This window comes from Ambystoma mexicanum, chromosome 4q (assembly GCF_040938575.1).
Source record: "Ambystoma mexicanum isolate Mex_15411 chromosome 4q, UKY_AmexF1_1, whole genome shotgun sequence".
Lineage (NCBI taxonomy): Eukaryota > Metazoa > Chordata > Amphibia > Caudata > Ambystomatidae > Ambystoma > Ambystoma mexicanum.
The window spans coordinates 664161436-664181725 of NC_090928.1; the positions used below are offsets into that span (position 1 = coordinate 664161436).

Genomic DNA, 20290 nt, shown 5'->3' on the forward strand with positions numbered 1-20290 from the left:
GCTTGCTTTGCAAGGTAATTGAGGGCACAGTCTAGCTGTTAACCCCTACTTGCTCAATCCTCATTTGGCTTTACATCTGCAGGTCTTTACCTCTGTCAGATGTACAGTGTCTCAATATTTGAAGGTCTTCTATCCCTGCAGGCTGGTTATATCCTTAACCAGGGCTTGCGAGTCGAGAAGATAGCTACAGTTCAGAGTTTCTTTCAGCTGGTCCAGTTGAGAAAATGGAGTGAGCACCAATCCTGGTAGGAAGTCTGCTTCCCCAATGTACTGAGCTGAGCCCCCATAGGATCTTGGCAAACGGTTACACGTTCTTCTGCATGATTCCACAGCCCATCTTCATGCCAGGCCCTCTTCCATGCCACTGCCATTAACTAGAGCACAACCACCATATTTATAGCAACTCTGGGTTAGGTTACGAGTCTCAAGCCCAAAATATAGTGTTGTATTCATTCATATATTTGAATAGGGTCCCAATCAATGGTGGTAACCACATTAAAACGTTGTAGGATTTTACCTGGGTAAGGGCTTTGGATTTACTAAATGTTCCAGACTTCAGTTATACTGGCCAGAACCAGTCATCTCTTACTCTGCATCCCAAGCAGTCTAGTCATGACTTGATATGGCCACATTGCTCTTGCTGCTCCTCTGTCCATAAGAATAATATTCACAACTTCAAAATCAGATTTTAGAAAGGGTGACCTGTAAGTGCCACCATGTGGCACAGATGAAACCATACAAAATGCCATCAAACAGATGCTCACTGCACACCCTGTGATCAGCAAATTAGAGACCTGTGGGTGCACATCAGGAATTGCATCCCTGTCAAACTTCGGAGATCAGGGTTTGCTGCAGTGCTGCACCTTAAATCAATCTGTCTCACACTGCTGTTCTCCTAATACATATTCCTGCTTTACCCAGACAACTCTCCCTCCATTCCCATTCTCTAAATGGCAATACCGTCTTGAGGAGAGCGGAGGACAGGAAAGGGATGCAAATGGTTACAGGGGGTGTGTAAGGCTAGCGTTTTTGCTCATGTGCATTGACTTAATCTTTTGTCTATTCGCTATGATCAGCTAAAGTGTTCTCCACTTCAGGGGATACTTTCATCCCACACAGTTTGGTGAGAGCGGTCTACACACGAGTAGAACAGGAATCCTTTTTTTAGAAAGAACTATTAGCAACCCTGTGTCAAATTGTAAAAACAATGGCATTTCTTCTTTGCATAAAGAACTTGAGGTTACCGAATGACAGTGAAAGCAACAATTGGCATTGGCCATTTTGGGACAGATTCCCAGAAAGTAGCGTAAGTTGAAGGAGTGCAGAGAATGCGCTTGTTTAATTTGCCATACTTTCAGAATTGCTCAGGTCATCTTATTCTCAAAGGTGACCTGACCATTTCTTGAGGGGCGGGACAGTAGCGCAAAGATGTGCAGTCCAGCCCTCTTGTGTACATTAGTGTTGGGAGCGCATTCCTGACACTAATGTATGATGGGCTCACAGCAAAGACGGGGTTGCTGAGAGTGCATTTCACCAAGACGTGCCCTTATGGGCCCTGTCTCTTTGAAATGATTGTTTTTAAAAAAAAGCAATTCCATTCAAGTTCGAGGATGGAATTGCAAGCCATGACAGCCACGGTTTGAACTGCGGCTGTCACACTTCAATAAAACAAAATAACTGCATCAGAAATGACCCTGTCATGATTTGCACCTCCTACTGTGGCTGTTCCAAAAGGCGCAGGTGGACGACCCTTGTGTCTGAGCATTTGAAAGTGAATCCTGTTTGTGAATTCGGAATTACAAAATTCCCAGAAACGTCCCCTTATTTTCAGCAAATGCACAAATGGTGATAAAGGGCATCTGAATGAGCGCATTTAGGATGCGCTCTTTCATATGCTCTTTGTGAATTGAACTGCTGCTTTTTTGCGCACAAGAGAGAAGATGCGCTGTGCATCTTCTCTTGCGCCCAAAATACATTTTGAAAATGTGGACCTTTATCACAATTTCTGTGTACGCTGCACAGCCATATAGGTGGTGACATTTGTTTCACTTCCATAATATCAGCTCGTGGAAGAGATCTATGTAGGTTTAAAATCTAGCAATTAAAATATGCATCCGCCTAACAAAGGTCTATATAACTAGAAATCGAAATGTCGCAGTTTGCTTTAATAGCAGAGATTTTTTTTAATGAATTACAATTATTTGAGAATTTAGCAAGAGTTCATTTTGGGTATTCTTTATATTTGTAGGACAAAAGAAGGAGGTGCTGTCAAATTGTGGGACCAGGAAATGAAACGTTGTAGAGCATTTCAACTTGAAACCGGGCAGACTGTGGACTGTGTGCGTTCGGTTTGCAGAGGAAAAGTAAGTGGCCACATACAATATAGTCTTCATTTTATAAGAGATACATTTGCATAGCCCATTCTCTTCTTTCTCTCCTTTCCAGTTCCACAAATCTTATTTCATTGTAAACTGCCATACAGTCAGTGCTCTGGATTTGAAATCAGATTCTGCCATGCCCTCCTCAACATAGATGGCTATTATGATTTCACACGGCTCCAATTGTCTGTCATTGAGGAATTCAGCCCTTAGTAAAGGCTCTCTATTCAAAGTAGATGTATGCATGTCTGTTTTTTATTTTTACAAATCCTAATATTTTATAGTTCTAGGGATTTCTTTGTTTAGCTTATTACTGTAGTTTTCAGTGGCTGTCAAAATAAATTCATGATGAAAGTGTGTATGAAACTATTGTCCTTTTAGAATGGTAGATGAAGGTATGATCCCTTATCTTAAAAATCACTTTGTAATAACTGTTGAAAAAGTAAAACATGTAACATGCCTCCTGACACAGAGTTTCTTTTGGTGACAGTCTGCTTCCAGTCCAGAGAGCAAAGCGGATGGTGAAGTTACAAGGGGGACTAAGTGCTACCACCTGATACTGGGGCTGTGGGTGGCATGGGGGGGATCCCCTGGCTACCCCAACTATGATATTTAATGGGGCTGAGGTTTGTCACATTGAGAACGTAGGTAACACTGTCTCTCTAAAAGAGGCATTTGGGGTACACATTTTAGATAAAGCCTATATGCTTTCAGACCTAGGATTACGCAGAACAAACCCTGTGGCAATAGAAACCCAAGTTAAACCCATATAGTGATTTGTGCAAGCGATCCGCATGAGAATAGCTGAAGTGCCAAACTTGGAGTGAGAGAGTGAGGCCCTGCGTGCACTCAACTCTGCATGCAACAAACACTTGACTCACTGATTCTATTGACAAGATCCACCTCAGACTTTTAAGACATTCTTAAAAAAAGAATATTTAAGCTTCAATCATTGGGAAGCTCTTCATGCTGATTCTGGTGCACCTAAGAGTTGAGCACAAATGCAAAGTCCTTTTCTTTCAGACACCCGAGGAGGCGAGTGACTTCTGGACACTGTGGATAACTGCATTGGGACAGCAAAGAATAGACTTGGTACGTGGTCTGAGTAGTCCTGCTAAAGCTAGAAAGGTTCTCTTATATATGCAAAGGCACCAAGTAGGCATCGTTTTTTTGCAGGAGACATACCTCTTGCCCTCCAGGGAGGCCGGGTTTGCCAAATCATGGGGCTGCCACAGATATTTCTCCTCTTACTCTAGCTACTTGCGGGGAGTTTGCATATCCATAAACAGTACTTCAATGGATTGTTTTCTCCCGCAGATTCCTCATCTGATAGTCCATTCAGCGCTGCTGCTTTGGAAAATATATGACAGGCAGCGTAGTGGACCTTGACTCAGCCGTCAATCTCTCTTGCTCGGCATCCGATCGTCGGCTCACTACGCCCCACACCTCAGCTCCTTTTTTCTGCACGCTAACACGCTGCTTGGGAACACAGATGAGTCTTCAACTCATTCAGCGTTGCCATCAGAAAACCTCTTCCAATTCCTCAACGCAAGATGTTGTTCTTTCGGGTTTTGGGCTTCAAGCGGTGTACTGACTGTGGCATCAAGATGTCCATCACTTACCTACACGAGTTGTGCCTCAGCACAGGTCACAGAATGGAAGGGTGGTTATTGTGCAACAAGATGCAACCAAAACCGCCTTCTAAATCACCAGCGCGGTCGATGGTTCGGTCTTCAGAGGCCGACACCGAGGGGCACACCCCTGAAAATGAACATTGGCGGAAGAAAAAACGGTCTCACTCGAGGAGCCATTCTTCCTCATGCCATAAGAAGAAAAGGCGTCACCGCCACATCGACGCAGGGCCTACCACCCACCAAGAATGGGGAGGATTTTAAGACCTCTATGCTTGATATGTTCAAGAAGCATGCTGTAGTTGGTGCAGTTAACCCCCCCCACCCCAACCCCACGCTGCAGGCTTTGAAGCCAAAAGCGGCGCTTGGCATTTCCGGCCCCTCTCGTGCCCCGGTACCGACACCATCAGCACCGATAAATCCTTCAACATCGAAGGAGGTCTTATGGAAGTTGGATCAACCCTGTGCATCAAAAGATGTTGACACTTCGGCGTCAACGGTTGTCGATAAAACCTTTACCCTGCATTCCCGGTCCGATTTATTTATTATTATTTTTTTTATACCATGTCCGGTATCTCTGCGTCGATGACGCGGAGGACCAAGGAGATGTCGACCCAATTTACATGGGGACTGGAGGTATCGATTATTTTGAGGACCACAGTCGGCTCTTACAGCTAGCTCAAGGCCTCAATGACGCCAGCGGTCTGGACATCCCTCCAGACCGGTATTTGAACAGTCCCGCCCTATACTCGTATCTTGTCAAAGATCAGGGCTTTGGTAGAGCGTGTCATTGATACCTTAGGACAGCAGTGTTCAAACTTTTATTGACCAGGCCCCTCTCCCCCGGAGCAAAATTTGGGCAGGTCGGGCCCCCCAAAAATGCCAAATGGACAGTATGTACAAATGGCTATGAACTATTGCGCACCTACACTGCACCCTACTCCCAGTATAGTCCCTGGGCTCCCCTACCTGCTCCCATCACAGTCGCTAGGCTCCATCATCTCACGCCTACCCAGTCCGTGGGCTCTCCCCATCCTGCTCCCAACACTATCCCAGTGCTCCCGCCCATCCTGCTCACACCACAGTCCCTGTGCTCCCCCCACCCGTTCCTAACATAGTCGGAGGGACAGTGGCAGCTGGTGAATTTTTTAGGTGGAGGGGCATACATATGTCCCCCAAAAATGCCATAGCGACCGAGCGCAGCAAGAGAGCCCGAACTAATCAAGGAGGGTTCGGGGGGTTTTGCCCCCCCCGTGAATTTATTTTAAATAATTGGTTAAAATGTGGCATTTTAGAGCATACTTAGAAAAAAAAATGGGCCAAAAGCCAAACAGTTTGCAATTGGCGCTGGGGAGCCAAGGGGGAAAGCATCGTATTTTTGACTGGACATCCAGGAAAGATATCCAGTAAAAAAATACCATCCCTATCCCCTTGGCTCCACAGCACCTCAGAAGGAGTGCTGGTTTTGGCAGGTGGGTAGGGGGATTGAGCAACAAAGGCATTTTTAAAATAGCATTGTTGTACACCCCTCCTCCCTCCTCTACCCCCCACTCACCAAAATCAGCTCACCGGACCAAAACACACACACTCACACATTCACACACACACACATTCACCCACACACATTCACACAGCAATCACTCTATCCTTGATACGAGCACCCATCACCATACACTCACTCATAGCACATGCATACACACATCCATACATATATTTAAATAAAAAATAAATGAACATAAAACTGCAGAGGCCTGCACGTGGTTGCTGAAATGCCCCACTCCTGGCTGCTCTGTCCGTATGTGCGAGAAGGCACAGGAGCTCCCCCTCTCACATGCAGACATGCAGAGCTCCAGCCAGCATTTCCAGTAAGCTATGCTAGGATGGAGAAGCAAAATGACCCCAGCCTTGCATGGCTCGGTGAGCATGTGCGGCTGGGGAACTAAACTGAACTGTCAAAGGGCAACAGTGTTTCCCCTTTGACAGTTCAGCCAGCCCAGGAGCACTCCCCCAGCTGGAAAAAGCAGCTGAGGGAGTGCTCAGTGTTTCAATGGGCTGGCTACTCGGCTCCTCCATAATGGGTGAGGGAGCCTCCGGGTGGACGCTCCCTTGCCCATTATGGATGAGCCGCCAGGCTCGGACTGGCCTACAGGGCAATAGGGCAATGCCTGTACCATCATTGCAAAATGCTAGTGTGGGCCAGTCAAAATGGGCCACTCTTTTGGCCAATGTGGATCAGTTTGATGAGATACTTCACTTAGTCTGGCTGTTGCGCCCGGATTAGCTCGGCTATGCCGATTTTGGTCAAAATGCACTGGCTTCCAGTGGTTAAACATATTGAGTTTAAGGCTTTATGTTTGGTCCACCGTGCCTTTTATGGGCACGGTCCTGGCTTTCTGCAGGCGAAATTCCATCCTTATCTTCTGTTAAGGAATCTCCGCTCAGCGACATCTCTGAGAGGGATGGTGCCTCGGGCCAGGCTAGCTCGTGTAGTGGGCTGCTCCTTTTCTGTGGCTGCAGCTACTCTGTGGCTTTAGGCACTGGAGGACCATCTCTCCTTCCGTTGGGCTTTGAAGACACATCTTTTCACAGTGTAAGTACTGCCTTTCCTGATCTTATTAAACTGCTCAGCGCCATGATACCCTTGTTGGTGTAGGTGCTCTGTAGGTGCACTTTATAAATGCTGTTTACATTACAAAACATGCAGCTAGTAGTTTTGACCATTGTTGCTGAATAAATATTCTTAAAATATCACAATTTGCTTAAATTTTAACAAAACCCCCCCCATGGGTACTATTCAAACAGTCTGTGACTTTTGGAATGCATATCCATTTGCAACTGCGGGCAACTTTTTCATTGGTGCCTGAGACAGTTGTATGCTCCAGTCTGACCATGTGCCACGCCTGCCGCATTTCCTCCGATCTAAAAATAAAAAATAAAGTGTTTTTTTCTTTTTTTTTTTTACATTTCATACTGGGATCTGGCAATGCCCCACGGATGCGGCCACGCTCCCCTTGCATGGCGTGCAATATGCCTTTAATCCCTGCCATTGCTGATCCTCTAACAGCACTGTGTTCTATACCACCGGTCAGCTCCACCATTTCCGGGAAGTATAGGCCGGCTAGAGGAGATACTTTATTCCTCTCCTCTCACCTTGTTATGCAAGCTGCCACAGTCTCATCTAGACCATCTTCTTCCACTTCCCCTCCCGACAGGGAAGCAAAAAAAGTTGATGCCTTAGCCAAACCTGCCTTCAGCTTTGCCTCTAGGGCACAGGGCTGCAGGCGGTATGCGCCTTACAGCAGGAGAGCACAGCTCCCAACAGCCAAGCAAGGGTAGAAGCGCTTCTCCCGCTCCCGAAGGGGCACAAGGGCTTCTAAAGGCCAACCAGCAGTGTCAGCAGCGGGGGCAACCCAGACACCGAAACCGCTTTGATTTCCCCTCTCACAGCATACCGGTTGGTGGACGCTTGATGGTGCATTTGCTCCAGTGGCAGGTAATTACTTCTGATGCCTGGGCTCTTCAGCTAATTCTGTGAGGTTATTGTCTACCATTTTTAAGAACACCTCTGGACAGACCCCCACCACCTCCAATCCAACCGGGACAGGAGCTCCAGGAAGAACTGCAAGCCGTGCTGTTGAAGGGTGCCATGGGAGAGGTACCTCCCAAACAGAGAGGATCGGGTTGGTATTTTGTGGTACCCAAAGGGGGAGGAGGTCTCTGTCCCATTCTGCACCTCAGGGCCTTGAACACGTTCCTGAGGAAAGACAAATTCAGGATGGTGACGTTGAGAGAAATTCTCCAGCTCTCGAACTACAGGACTGGTTGGTGTCAATAGACCTAGTGTACGCTTATTTCCATGTGCCGATCCATCGAAAGCACAGGAAGTTCCTAAGGTTCACCATAGGGGACAAGCACTATCAGTCGAAGGTGCTTCCCTTTGGTCTGACCTCCGCCCCAAGGGTCTTTACCAAGCTCACCTCAGGAGATCTGGAGTCCACGTATTTCCGTACTTGGACGACTGGCTGATCCAAGGGAAGTCAGCGGTACAGGTCTTGTCCCATTTAGAAGACAGCTGCTTGCTGCTATACAGGCTGGGCTTCTCCCTGAAATTAAAGAAGCCCCAAATGACACCAGTCCAAAGGCTCCAGTTCATCGGAGCAGACCTAGACACCCAGGTTGAGAAGGCCTTCCCTCCCGAAGAGAAAGACGTCAGCTTGACACACATGGTCGACATGTTCCGGAACCATGCCACTATACCAGCGGCTTCCTTCCTCCACCTCTTAGGTCTCATGGCCTCTTGCATTTTTCTAGTGCCAGAGGCCAGGCAACGCATGAGATCCCTGCAGTGGCTCCTGAGGAGTTAGTGGTCACAGCACCTGAGTGCTCTTTTGGATCTCCTTGAGGTGTCTGCATCGGTGGTCAACGACCTGTGCTGGTGGACAGACCGCAGCAGTCTTCTAGCGGGGGAACCCTTCTGGCCTCCTTGGCCTCAGAACCGGTTGGTCACGGATGCATCTCTGAAGGGTTGGGGCGCTCACTGCGAGGATTTGCAGGTGAGCGGCCTTTGGTCAGCAACTGAAGCCAGGTACACATCAACAAGCTGGAGAAGTGAGCCATCACGCTTGACCTGAAGGCATTCGCTCCATCTCTGCAGGGGAATCATGTCCTCATTCTGACAGACAACACAGTGGCAATGCGAGGCGGGTTAGTGAGCTGCAGGCCTTATGTTGTAAGCCGCCCTTTCTGCAATAATTTATTTTTTTCCGGTAGTAAGTCTCACTCAGGGTAAGGCCTGGCTTCCTTCCTAAAGTTGTCTCCCCCTTCCCCTATCGCAATGCTCGACCTCCCGGTCTTCTATCGTACTGCGCATCATTCTAAGGAGAAAGAGCAATTTCTTCACCTAGAACCCAAAAGGGCACTAGGGTTACATTGCGAGGATGTCTGAGTTCAGAGGAGCTGACCAGCTCTTTGTGGCTTTTTCTTTAGCCCCTAAGGGCCAGGCCATAACTAAGCAAACCTGGATCATTTTCTGCATAGTACAATGCTACCAGTCTGCTAGAAAGGAATTACCAGCAGGCATCAAGGCTCATTCGACTAGGGGAGTCTCAGCGTCAACAGCATTACAGGGGGCAGTACCTGTTAGGGATATTTGTTGCGCAGCAACATGGTCATCGTTTCATACCTTCGCTAAGCACAACAGTCTAAATGTGGCTCGTACAGCTGATGCGTGTTTCGACAGGGCAGTGCTGCAACATTTCTTGGTATAACTTTCTTCCCGCCCCCTTCGTCTACTGCTTTGGCAGTCTATCAGATGAGGAATCTGCGGGAGAAAAGCAATCCATTGAAGGAGAAATTACTTACCGTATTGTTCTTTCTATGGATTCTTTTCCTGCAGATTCCTCATCTCACCTCCCATCCATAACTGCTCAGAAATTCGCTGGTTTGTGCTCATCTTCTCTTTAGCAATGACTTGGTGATGGTCCTCAGTGACTTTCTGCTGTCCTTCCTGCCACACTTTGCTTTCAACAAAAAGCGTTTTTTCTGGTGCTATCTTCTTGGTGTCTATTGCAAATTCGTCCTCCTTCTGAGGTTTATGGTTATTTCATTCTTGAGGGCTTATTAGACCATTGTTATCTCTGTTTTCCTATGCAGCCTGGTGTGCTCTGGGGAAAAAAGGGGGAAACTGAGGTGTGGGGGTTAGTGACGTAGTATATATACAACGCCTGACGTCGCGTCCGGAGCCGCCTATCGGCTGCTGCGTAAGATGGATCGACGGCCGAGTCGAGGTCCACTACGCCCCCTATCAAAAATGTTCTGAAGCAGCAGAGCTGGAGGGAATATCTTTCAGATGAGGAATCTGCAGGAGAAGAATCCATAGAAAGAACATTACGGTAAGTCATTTCTCCATTAGGATTCCGGTGTCAGGAGGTGGTGCGTGATGCAGAGGGGAGAACCTTGATCCTTACAGGGCTGATAAAAGGGCAGGTGTTTACTTTTGTGAATTATTATGGCCCCAATACCGGCTCCCTTGATACGCTGGTGTTTGAGTAGCAACTTCGAAGGCACCCGAAGTGTATTGTGTGATGGGCAGGGAATTTCAACTCTGTTATGAATCCTGCTCTAGATAGATCTTGGGGATCTAATAAGGAGACGGCGAGGGCCACATGCACACTGAGGCAGGTTTGTGACAACAACGGGCTTATAGATGTGTGGAGGGATCGTCACAGGCTGGATAATTATTGCACGTTTAGGTCTTCACCACATGGCTCAGCATTGAGGTTGGATTACATCTTTATTTCCAGGAGGGGCTCAGGATGGATACTCAATGTAATATCTTGGCACATACACTCTCCGATCATGCGCCAATGGTTGCGCATTCACTATTGCAGGGAAATGGCAAGTGGGCGGGGGGGGGGGAGTTCTGGCTCTTTAAAAACAACAGCCTGTGCGACCCGGTATTCGAGGAGGTGGTCTGGGAGGGCATAATGAATTTCTTTCAAGAGAATGAGAGATTAGTGACGTCTTACTCTATTCCTTGTGAAGCCTTTAAATGTATAATTCAGAGGACATGTATTATCAAAGGGACAGGGATTCTCGGGGGTATACAGGCAGAGCTGACCGCCAGCGAGGACCGGCTGAGTGGATTAGAGGCAGAAGCTGGATTCCTTATGGATATGGTGAACCAAGCTAGTTTTCACGAGGTGCTAGGGGTTTTTAGGGACACCGTCGTGCGTGAGGTGAGATTCCTCATTCAATGGGTAACAGTGATGCAATACAGTGACGGGCAGAAAACGGGGCGCTTGCTTGCTCGGATGATAAAATCTGAAACCGCAAGGTCACACATCACGGCAATGCAATCACCAGCTGTGGGGGGCTCTTACAAACTGACGAAATAATAGGGGCAATGATGAGTTATTAACATGTGTTCTATCTCTCCACAACTAATGTGGGGCAGGCTGCACTTGATGGTTAGATCAAGTTGGGTTGTTCAGGGTAGAGCAGGAGGAAAGAGAGTGGCTAAACAGGCCGTTAACCGAACAGGAGCTGCTTGAGGCCATTAAAGCCCTTCGCGTGGGAAACGCTGCAGGCCCTGACGGACTCTCAGCTGACTTTTATAAGGCATACGCTCCACTTCTGGTCCCCCATATGTCAAATATGTATCAGCAGGCACTGAAAGAGGGCTTCCTCCCGACTAGATGCGTGAAGCTCTGGTTACCCTATTATTGAAGCCGGGGAAAAGCACAGAAAGCTGCGCGTCCTACCAGCCGATCTCGCTGATAAATCTAGATGATAAAATTCTTGCCACGGCTCTAGCTAACAGGCTTACTCCAATAATGTCAATCTATGTCCTAGCAGTTTAGGCAGGAGTCATACCTGGGAGGTCCACATCATATGGGCTGTGCCAAATATTTGGTCTTCTCTAGGTCCTCGAGCAGCAATGCCTAGTAGTTGCAGCCCTTCTTAATGCCATGGGGGCATCTGACTCCATCAAATGGCCTTTTCTTTCTCTTCTCGGTTTTGAGGCGCATTGGGCTGGGCGAAGGGTTTATAAAAATGATATCCTGTTATACAAAGGCCCCGTGGCGCGAGTGCGTATAAATGGCAGGGTATCACTCCCTATCGGGATGGGTAGGGGTACATGGCAAGAGGGCCCGCTTTCCCCGTCTACTGTTTGCGATTGCTGTGGAGCCCCTGGCGGAGCTAGTTCGATCCAGGCACATTGATAGAGGGGTACAGTTGTTCACGCACAAACTCATGATCTCACTTTATGCCGATGATCTAATCTTGTTTATAAGGGACCCCAAGACAAATTTAACACCAGTCAATACTGATATTTTGGATTTCAGGCGTTTCTTGGGGCTCAATGTAAATCCCTCCAAGTCTGTGCTGTTCTCACTTACTGACAGAATCTAGAGTGCATATGGACTGCACAGGGTACTTGGTGCTGAACGTGGCGCTGTCCGCTGAAGTGCTTTACTGGGAAAACTATGGGGCAACATTGGATCAAATCACGGAGACCCTTGAGAGATGGATGCACTTGCCTCTGTCCCTATACGGTAGGCTAACGTTAATTTTGCCTAGGTTTTTGTATATTTTCCTCAATGTACCTGTTAGGAAAGATTTCCCTCAAGTGCAATTTTCCCTCCATTTCTGGACCCCCAAACATTTTGCTTTTGTTTGGCTTACCTAACTTGACATTTTCCAGTGGAGCACAGCCTTCAGCTGCACTCCTCTGGACTTTTGCTAATTTGTTATGGGGAAACTAACACTTTCTTCAGGCTGTAAGTACTGGGAAACAGTTTCCCTAGTCTTTGAATATGTTGCCATTTCTTGGTAACTTTTTATCTATGTGTCAAGTACCTTACAGTACCGCGCATAGGGGTCCTTTTGTTTTATGGCCCTAGCCACCCTCTAAGGATTTTTGGTGTTTGTACATGTTTTTCTAGGACAAACTGGTGGCAGCAGTTTACTTTTAAAGTAGTTTTTGTGAACCAAAATGCGTTAACCACATTTGGCTCAAAACTGTGGTCAGGGCTGAAAATGGCTGTGCCACAAAGTCTTTTGTTCTGTCATTTGGCCATTCTGTCCCTTTGCCTTTCCCCAGGTCGAGAGACCAGGGTATTCTTCATTTGGGCATGCAGCCTCCTGGGAAAACTGCATCTTTCACTGGCTCCTGCATGTCACGTGTGCTAGTGCCCTTGAAGAGGGTTGGGACTGTCTGACCCCAATCCATACTACTGGTGCCAGTATGTCTGGAATGCCTGATTGACTCGGACCACCGTGGGAGCAGATCTTCCATTGGCTATCCCAGATTTGAACGCAAAAAAATGTCTCCATCAGTTTAACTGACCCCGATAGACATCCATAGGTTTTTCCCCCGAAAGGCCAGACTCATGCCACCTAGCATGGTTCTGCCCATGCATACAATTGTTCTGGTCACAAGTTTTTTGACACAATTGGGGGGGATAGTCGGAGAGGTGGTGACACCATCCCCCATGATGGCTCTGTTAGGTTGCACATACGTACTGCCGAAGCATGTTAAGTGGCTAATGGGACTGTTGCTTATGAAGAGGATGGTGGCCATTGTAAGGGGTAAGGGGCTCCCCTTGAACACGAGCACTGGAAAATGTATGTTTTATATTGTCATGATATAGACACTGAATATGGAGCCGCCATGCCCCCGACGTCAAGGCCGAAGGACATATGGGGACCTTACGTAGCTTATTTACTATCAACCAGGAGTGAGGCCTCAGTAGGATCTGGTCCACTGTTTGATGCATAATGCATGGACAATAATGTCTCCTTTTCTTTTGTTAATGGTGAGCATTATTGTACTGTGGGGGGGAATGTGTTGATGTCTGCATTTTTAATTTGTTGAATTGTATTGTTTACGAAATATCAATAAAAAGAGTTTTTAAAAGAACACACCTGAAGTGACAATAAGTGAAAGTGAGATTAGCTGGAAGGGGGTAGGGGGGTTCAGCATCTAACTGGGGAGTAGGTCCAAGTGGCATTGTGTTCCCAAAAAAGTGAAAGGGCCCGGGCACAGGTCGTCCCTATAGACTTATTTAAGGACAAAGTGAAGATCCGGGGGCAACTTTTGTATAAAAGTGTTCAATTCTATTTCAGTAACTGGTCCGATGCACCGGCTAAATACGGTTATAGTCCCGATATACAACAAAAGGAGGCAGGCAGTCCTCTGCCAACTACCGCCCAATTTCTCTTTTGGACATTGTGGGGAATGTCTTTGGCAAGGTGATTCTCTGCCACCTATAAGAGTGGGCTAGTCATTGCAGTGTCATTAGTGATTTGCAGGCCAGGTTTCAGCCACTCAAAAGTACCATTGATCAAAGTTTTAGACTGTTACTTCTGATCCTGAAGCACATCATATTAATTTATGTATTTCTCCAGCATGGGGTCTGGCATGGATTCACATGCTCATGAATATTCCCAGTCATCAGGCTGGGAATCCTCGGTAAAGAAAAAATCAGTATCAGTTTCGTTTCTGATCTGTCTTTCTTAGTAGTAACCAATTACTGTTCTCTGGGTCATTCTGCCCCCAGCCAATGACTGCCCTCTCCCTAAGCCCCGCCCCTGGCAGCCATCCTCAGATTTTCACCGCACGTTCAAGTGTTGGGAGTCCTCGTGCTTTAGTTCTTGAGCTTTTACTGCGGTTTTTACGATTTTTCAAAGAGTTTAATCTAATTTTTTTGGTCAATCGAGCCTCAAGCTCCACCATTTCTACTCCGATTAACGGGGACCCGTTTCAGAATTTTCTACTCCCCTCAAGGGCGAAGTTTCGTCGAGCTTTGCTTCTTGGAGGATTCCAGAAGATCTGAGGTCTACCTCGTGGACATGGCCCAGGACAAGGGAAGCTCGACACCCGGATCCAAGCTGTTCAGGAACTGCCCTGGATGCGGATTACAGAATGTTTTCAAGGAGGGCGAGCATTCGAAATGTCTCTACTGCCTTCATGAAGACAAAACGCACGTGGAGAAGGACTGTGCGTTTTGCAGAAACATGTCGGAACGGACCATGAAGGATTGGCGTATCCGCCTCGCCAACTAGCTGGAAGGAAAGAGCCCAGCAGATGAGAAGAAGAAGAGGTGCGAGTGGTCTTCTAAGTCCTTTGAGGGCGCTCCGGCAATGGGGGCCCAACAGAAGGCAAAGCACCGCGAGTTTGCGGGCACCGGGAGCGCCGAAGGGTCAGGCTCCTTGGCTGCCAGGCAGAGCGCGGTTTCACCGACGCCATCAACCACGAGCCAACGCTCTGGCTCGGGGAAGAGAAAATCCGAGAACCCGGGTAAGCTTCTGGAGAAGCCCCGGTCTATCTCGAAGACAGCCGAGGGGGAGCGAGGCGGTGACCCTCCCCTCAAGTTGAAGGCCTCAGGCGCACCCAAGGTGGTGAAGGCCTTGATTCACTCGGCAAAGGCCTCTATCGAGGGAGTCGTGGCAGCCCTGGTGAAGCCTGTGGAGGCTACGCCGGTGGAGGCGACCTCGGGGCCCAGAGTTTCCCTGCCACCACGGAGGGAATCCTCTTTTCAGCCCATCGATAAGACCCTGTGAAGACCCCGGTGGAAAAAGAGGGGGGGCCAGTGGCCATTATGGACACAGATACAGCCTCTGAGGAGGAGCTGGTTGAAGTTGTGAAAGGCCTCAACAAGAGGTTCGAGGAGGTCCAATTCCCACGGGAGGAACCCCGAGGAAGCGGACCAAGAGAGAGACGGTGGCGCCGACGAGGCTCCCGTAGAGGAGGAGCAACCATCGCGCCCGTCGCAACCAGTGCCCGAGCCTCAGGACAACTCGGCAGCCATTTTGATGGCAATCCAAACCTTAAGCACAGAGATAAGGACAAGATTGCCCCTCACCCCAACGGACGACCCAGCAGAACCGGGCCAGTCGGGAAGCTCTCCAAACAAGCGGAGAAGAGTTCAACCCCCCCCCCCCCCCGCGCCTTTCCAGCCCTCACAGCCCGCTCAGCCTTTGTCTCCTTCCCCTGATCCTAGGGATGACATGGGAACGGATATGGCCACAACGGGGACGGATGACGACGGTGTTGACGACGGGATGGGCCTTCTATCACCACCCCCTCGGGCCTCCCTCCACCCGACGAAATTGGCTCCTTCCACGCCATGATTGCCAGGGCATCCGAGCTTTTTCAGCTCTGCCCTGAGCTGAGGAACAGAAGAAGGAAGGTTTCCTCTATCGGTGGCACGAGGCCACGAGGAAGCCGGTCCTCGCGGTACCATTGATTGACGATATCTGGAAGGAGGGACTGGCTCTCCTGAAGAACCTGTCCACTAAGCCTGCCAAGAGGGACCGGTATGAGAAGAAGTACCGGGTCCCCGATTCCGCCCCTTTGTGCCTTAAGGCACATCCGACCCCGGATTCGGTCATCTCGGTGGCGGCCAAGAAGAAGGCGGCGGGGGCATCATCCTCAACTTCGACCTCCCCACCTGACGGCGAGGGAAAGAAGCTGGATGCCATGGGACGACGAGTCATCTGGTCTGTGACGACGACAATTAAGGCGGCCAACGCCCTAGCGATTGTGGCCCGCTACGACAGGGAGCTGTGCTACAAGATCGCTCCCCTACTGGACTTCCTACCGGACGACAAGAGGTCATTGGCCCTGGAGATCCTAGAGGAAGGTGAGGTGGCGTCGGACCACGCCATAATGGTGTCCACGGATATCGCTGACATCGGATTCTGCCAGTTGGGCAACAGTGTTTGCCTTCGACGGAGGGGATGGCTCAAGGCAACTGATTTCCGCCAGGACGTGCAAACTAGAGTTTTGGACATGCCCTTCGACGGGAACAACCTGTTTGGAAAAACAGTGGATGAGTCACTTCAGGCCATCAAGACCGACACGGAGACTGCTCGGGCCTTGGGAGTATTAGAGCAACGACGGCCGCCCTTTCGGAACGCCAGAGGCAGACAGGGTGCCTCCAGGGGATCCGGCGGCGGCTCCTCGACGTACCGCCAGGCGGCCCGCTCCTCTTCGCAGGAGGCCTACAGAGGACGCGGCAAGTCAGGAGGACCTCGTTGTCACCAAGGCGGCCAAGGCGGCCTCCAAGCAGGACTGAACCGGCTGTAGCATCGGGCCCCCACCGGAGCACCCCGGTGGGAAGCCAGCTGGCAAAGTTCATCAGCCTGTGGGAGTCCATCTCCACCAACCGTTGGGTGCTGGATGCCCTGGCCCACGGGCACACTCTCGAATGTCAAAGAAAGTGCCCCCCCCCATTCCTCCCGTGGCCAGGAAGGAAAATCACGTCCCTCAACTGCTGTTAGAAGTAAGGGCGATGCTCAAGAAGGGTGCCATCGAGCTCGTCCCGAAGAGGCTCCGGGGCTCCGGAGTATACCCAAGGTACTTCCTCGTCAGCAAGAAGACAGGCGGTTGGCGCCCCATCCTGGACCTGCGGCGGCTGAACAAATACATCAAGGCACAAAAGTTCAGGATGGTCACCCTCCAGCATGTGCTGGGACAGCTGGAGGAGGGCGACTTCCTTTCGTCGCTGGACTTGGAGGATGCTTACTTCCACATCCCCATTCTAAAAGGACACCGAATGTTTCTCAGATTCTTAGTCCAAGGGCGGAACTACCAATTCAAGGCCCTGCCATTCAGGCTGAAGTCGGCACCCAGGTTGTTTACCAAGTGCCTCGCACCAGTGGTGGCACGGCTGCGCCTGCGGGGGATCCACGTCTACCCCTACCTGGACGATTAGCTCATCCGGGCAAGGACTCGCCGTCGAACACACGGCGCAGACCGTCCAACCTCTCAGGGATCTGGGCTTCCCCATCAACTACTCGAAATCCCACCTGGTCCCGTCGCAGGTCGCACTGTTTCTGGGAGCCAAGCTCGATACAGTGGCGCGATTGGCCTCGCCATCGGAGGAGAGGACGAAGGCCATCTTGGGCAAGGTGCAGTGCCTGCTGGCCACGATCGTGGCAAGGGTGAGATCCATCAAGTCCCTACTCGGAATGATGTCCTCATGCATCTACCTGGTGCGCCTGTGCAGGCTACGGATGCGCCCTCTACAAGAGTTCCTTGACGCCCGTTGGATACAAGCGACGGGCAGCTTCGAAGACAGGATCCCGCTCAACGAGGTTTTCCGCCAAGCGATCCGATGGTGGGGCACCCGCACACATCTCGCGGCGGGCCTTTGGCTCCCGGAGGAGAGGTCACTCCACATCAACATCCTGGAACTCAGAGCAGTGTTCTGGGCCCTCAGGTCGTTCCTCCCGTCCATCAAGGGCAAGGTGGTGAGGATCTTCACCGACAACACCACCACAATGTTCTACATCCGGAAGCAGGGAGGCACAAGATCCCTAGCCCTGTCCAAGGAGGCCCAGGATCTGTGGCACTGGGCCGTCGCCCAAGGGATGTTTCTGGTACCCTTCCATCTGGCAGGAATTAAGAACACCATTGCTGACTCACTCAGCAGGGAGCTGCGCTCATGCCACAAGTGGGAACTGCATCAGGATCAAGTGAATCTACTTTTCCAACAATGGGGCAATCCCCAGATCAACCTATTTGCGACGGCGACGAACACCAAGTGCCGGAGGTTCGCCAGCAGGTTTCCCCAGCCGGGGAGCATGGGCGATGCCTTCTCATTCCCCTGGGACGGCCTGTTCCTGTATGCGTTCCCACCATTGCCGTTGCTGCTGCGACTCATCAACCAACTCAGACGGTCCCGGTGCAGGATGATCCTCGTCGCACCGGCGTGGCCGAGGCAGATCTGGTTCCTGGACCTTCTGGACATGTCAGCGCCCCCCCCCCAGTCAAACTGCCCACGGACGCGGATCTCCTTGCCAGAGAAGGAGGCGACATCCTCCATCACGACCAGGAGTCTCTGAACTTGCAGGCTTGGCTCCTGCAGCACTAGAGTTTGGAAGATATGATATCCCGGCGGACAGCAAGGAGGTGCTTGCAAAGGCCAGGGTGTCCTCGACTCTAAAGTGCTACGGACACAAGTGGAAGAGGTTCTCTGTCCGGTGTCGTGCACAGAAGATTGACGCTCTGCGAATTACGGCTCCTCAAGTGCTGCCGTACCTGCTGTCGCTGGCCAAGGCGGGGCTAGCTCATGCTTCCATCAAGATCCATCTTGCAGCAATTTCACGTTACACCCGAACTACGGGACGGTCATCCCTGTGGTCTTATCGCCTGGTGAAGGAATTTATGAAGGGACTGTTCCGATCGTTCCTGCCGGTGAAGGCTCCGGCCCCGGCGTGGGAGCTCAACGTGGTGCTGACCAGGCTCAGGGGGCCACCATTCGAGCCTCTGCATTCGGCACCATTGAAATTGGAGCCGAATGCAGGAGTTGAAAACAGCGTTCCTTGTGGCCATCAACTCCGCACGACGAGTGGGAGAGATTCAGGCCCTATCCTGCAAGCCTCCATACTTGACTTTCCACGAGATGAGGGTGTTGGTGAGGGTGCACCCCTCCTTCATGCCTAAGGTGCCGTCGGACTTCCACCTCAACGAGCCCTTGGTGTTACCTGTTTTCTTCCCGTCGCCGGCCGAGAGGACTTTGCACTCGCTGGATGTAGCTAGAGCGCTCAAGTTCTACGTGGACCGCACCAAGAGTTTTCGGAAGACATCACAGCTTTTTGTGAACTTTGGACCTGTGAATAAATGGAAGGCCCTCTCGAAGGCTTCCATTTCCAGATGGCTCTACGGCTGCATCATGCACTGTCATCGGTTGGAAAACCGACTGTTGCCCGGCCGTCCGAGAGCCCATTTGACTAGAGCGATCGCTGCTATTACGGCGTTCTTGTCTGGTGTGCCCCTGCTGGACATCTGCAGGGCTGCTACGTGGAGGTGGACGCACACCTTGACGAAATTCTACTGCGTAGACCGGGATTCCAGGGAGGAGTCCAGGGTCGGCCAAGCAGTGCTGCACAACCTGTTCGCCTGAAGGTGGGCCTGGTGAGGAGGTAAGAGATGCTTAATGTTGAGTTGATGAAATGCTTAATGTTGAGCCTTGCCACCTGCCGTGGTTGTGCATGTGTGTACTGCTATGTATTCTTGTATTCATGAGCATGTGAATCCATGCCAGACCCCATGCTGGAGAAGGAACAAGTTACTTACCTGTAACTGTTGTTCTCCAGCATGGGTCTGGCATGGATTCACCTGCGAACCCTCCCTCCTACCCCTCTGCAGCTCTTCACTTGGTCTTACTGCCACTTTACGTGCTACCAAATCTGAGGATGGCTGCCAGGGGAGGAACTTAGGGAGAGGGCAGTTATTGGCTGGGGGCAGTATGACCCAGAGACCAGTGATTGATTACTACTAAGAAATACCGATCAGAAACGAAACTGATACTGAATTTTTCTCAACCGAGGATTCCCAGCCTGACGACGGGGAATATTCATGAGCATGTGAATCCATGCCAGACCCATGCTGGAGAACAACAGTTACAGGTAAGTAACTTGTTCCTATTATCATATAGTCAATCATTCATAAACTTTTAATACAACACACCAAAACTTTCTTTCCCATTCCAATCACATAAAATTATTGCAATAATCCCAATCACATATTACTTCAGTCAAAAAACCAAGAAAGCCAGGGGTTCCACCAGTATATTTCACAAGTTGCTCCTGCTTACACCCGATCCCCAGCATCCGCAGGTAAAAAAATTAAAGATGTTCAAAATGTTCTTCCACATTTTATTTAAAAAGATAATACATCCTTCATGATGCCCCTCCATCCAGATCGACCAAAGGTTTTCCTTGGAAAAGAGGCAGGAAGTCTTGCTGCTTGAATTGCTGTGCGACGTG

The 20290-nt window shown here is 50.0% G+C and overlaps 1 protein-coding gene across 3 annotated transcripts in view; it reads left to right on the top strand.

The window, feature by feature from the left end:
• The window catches only part of EML6 (EMAP like 6), a 3038586-nt gene that overhangs the window by 2667256 nt on the left and 351040 nt on the right, over positions 1–20290 (top strand). For all 3 annotated transcript variants that reach the window (XM_069608236.1, XM_069608238.1, XM_069608237.1), the window contains one exon: positions 2249–2363. In XM_069608236.1, coding sequence (XP_069464337.1) covers positions 2249–2363 — 115 coding nt within the window. The remainder of the gene's footprint in view (positions 1–2248; positions 2364–20290) is intronic.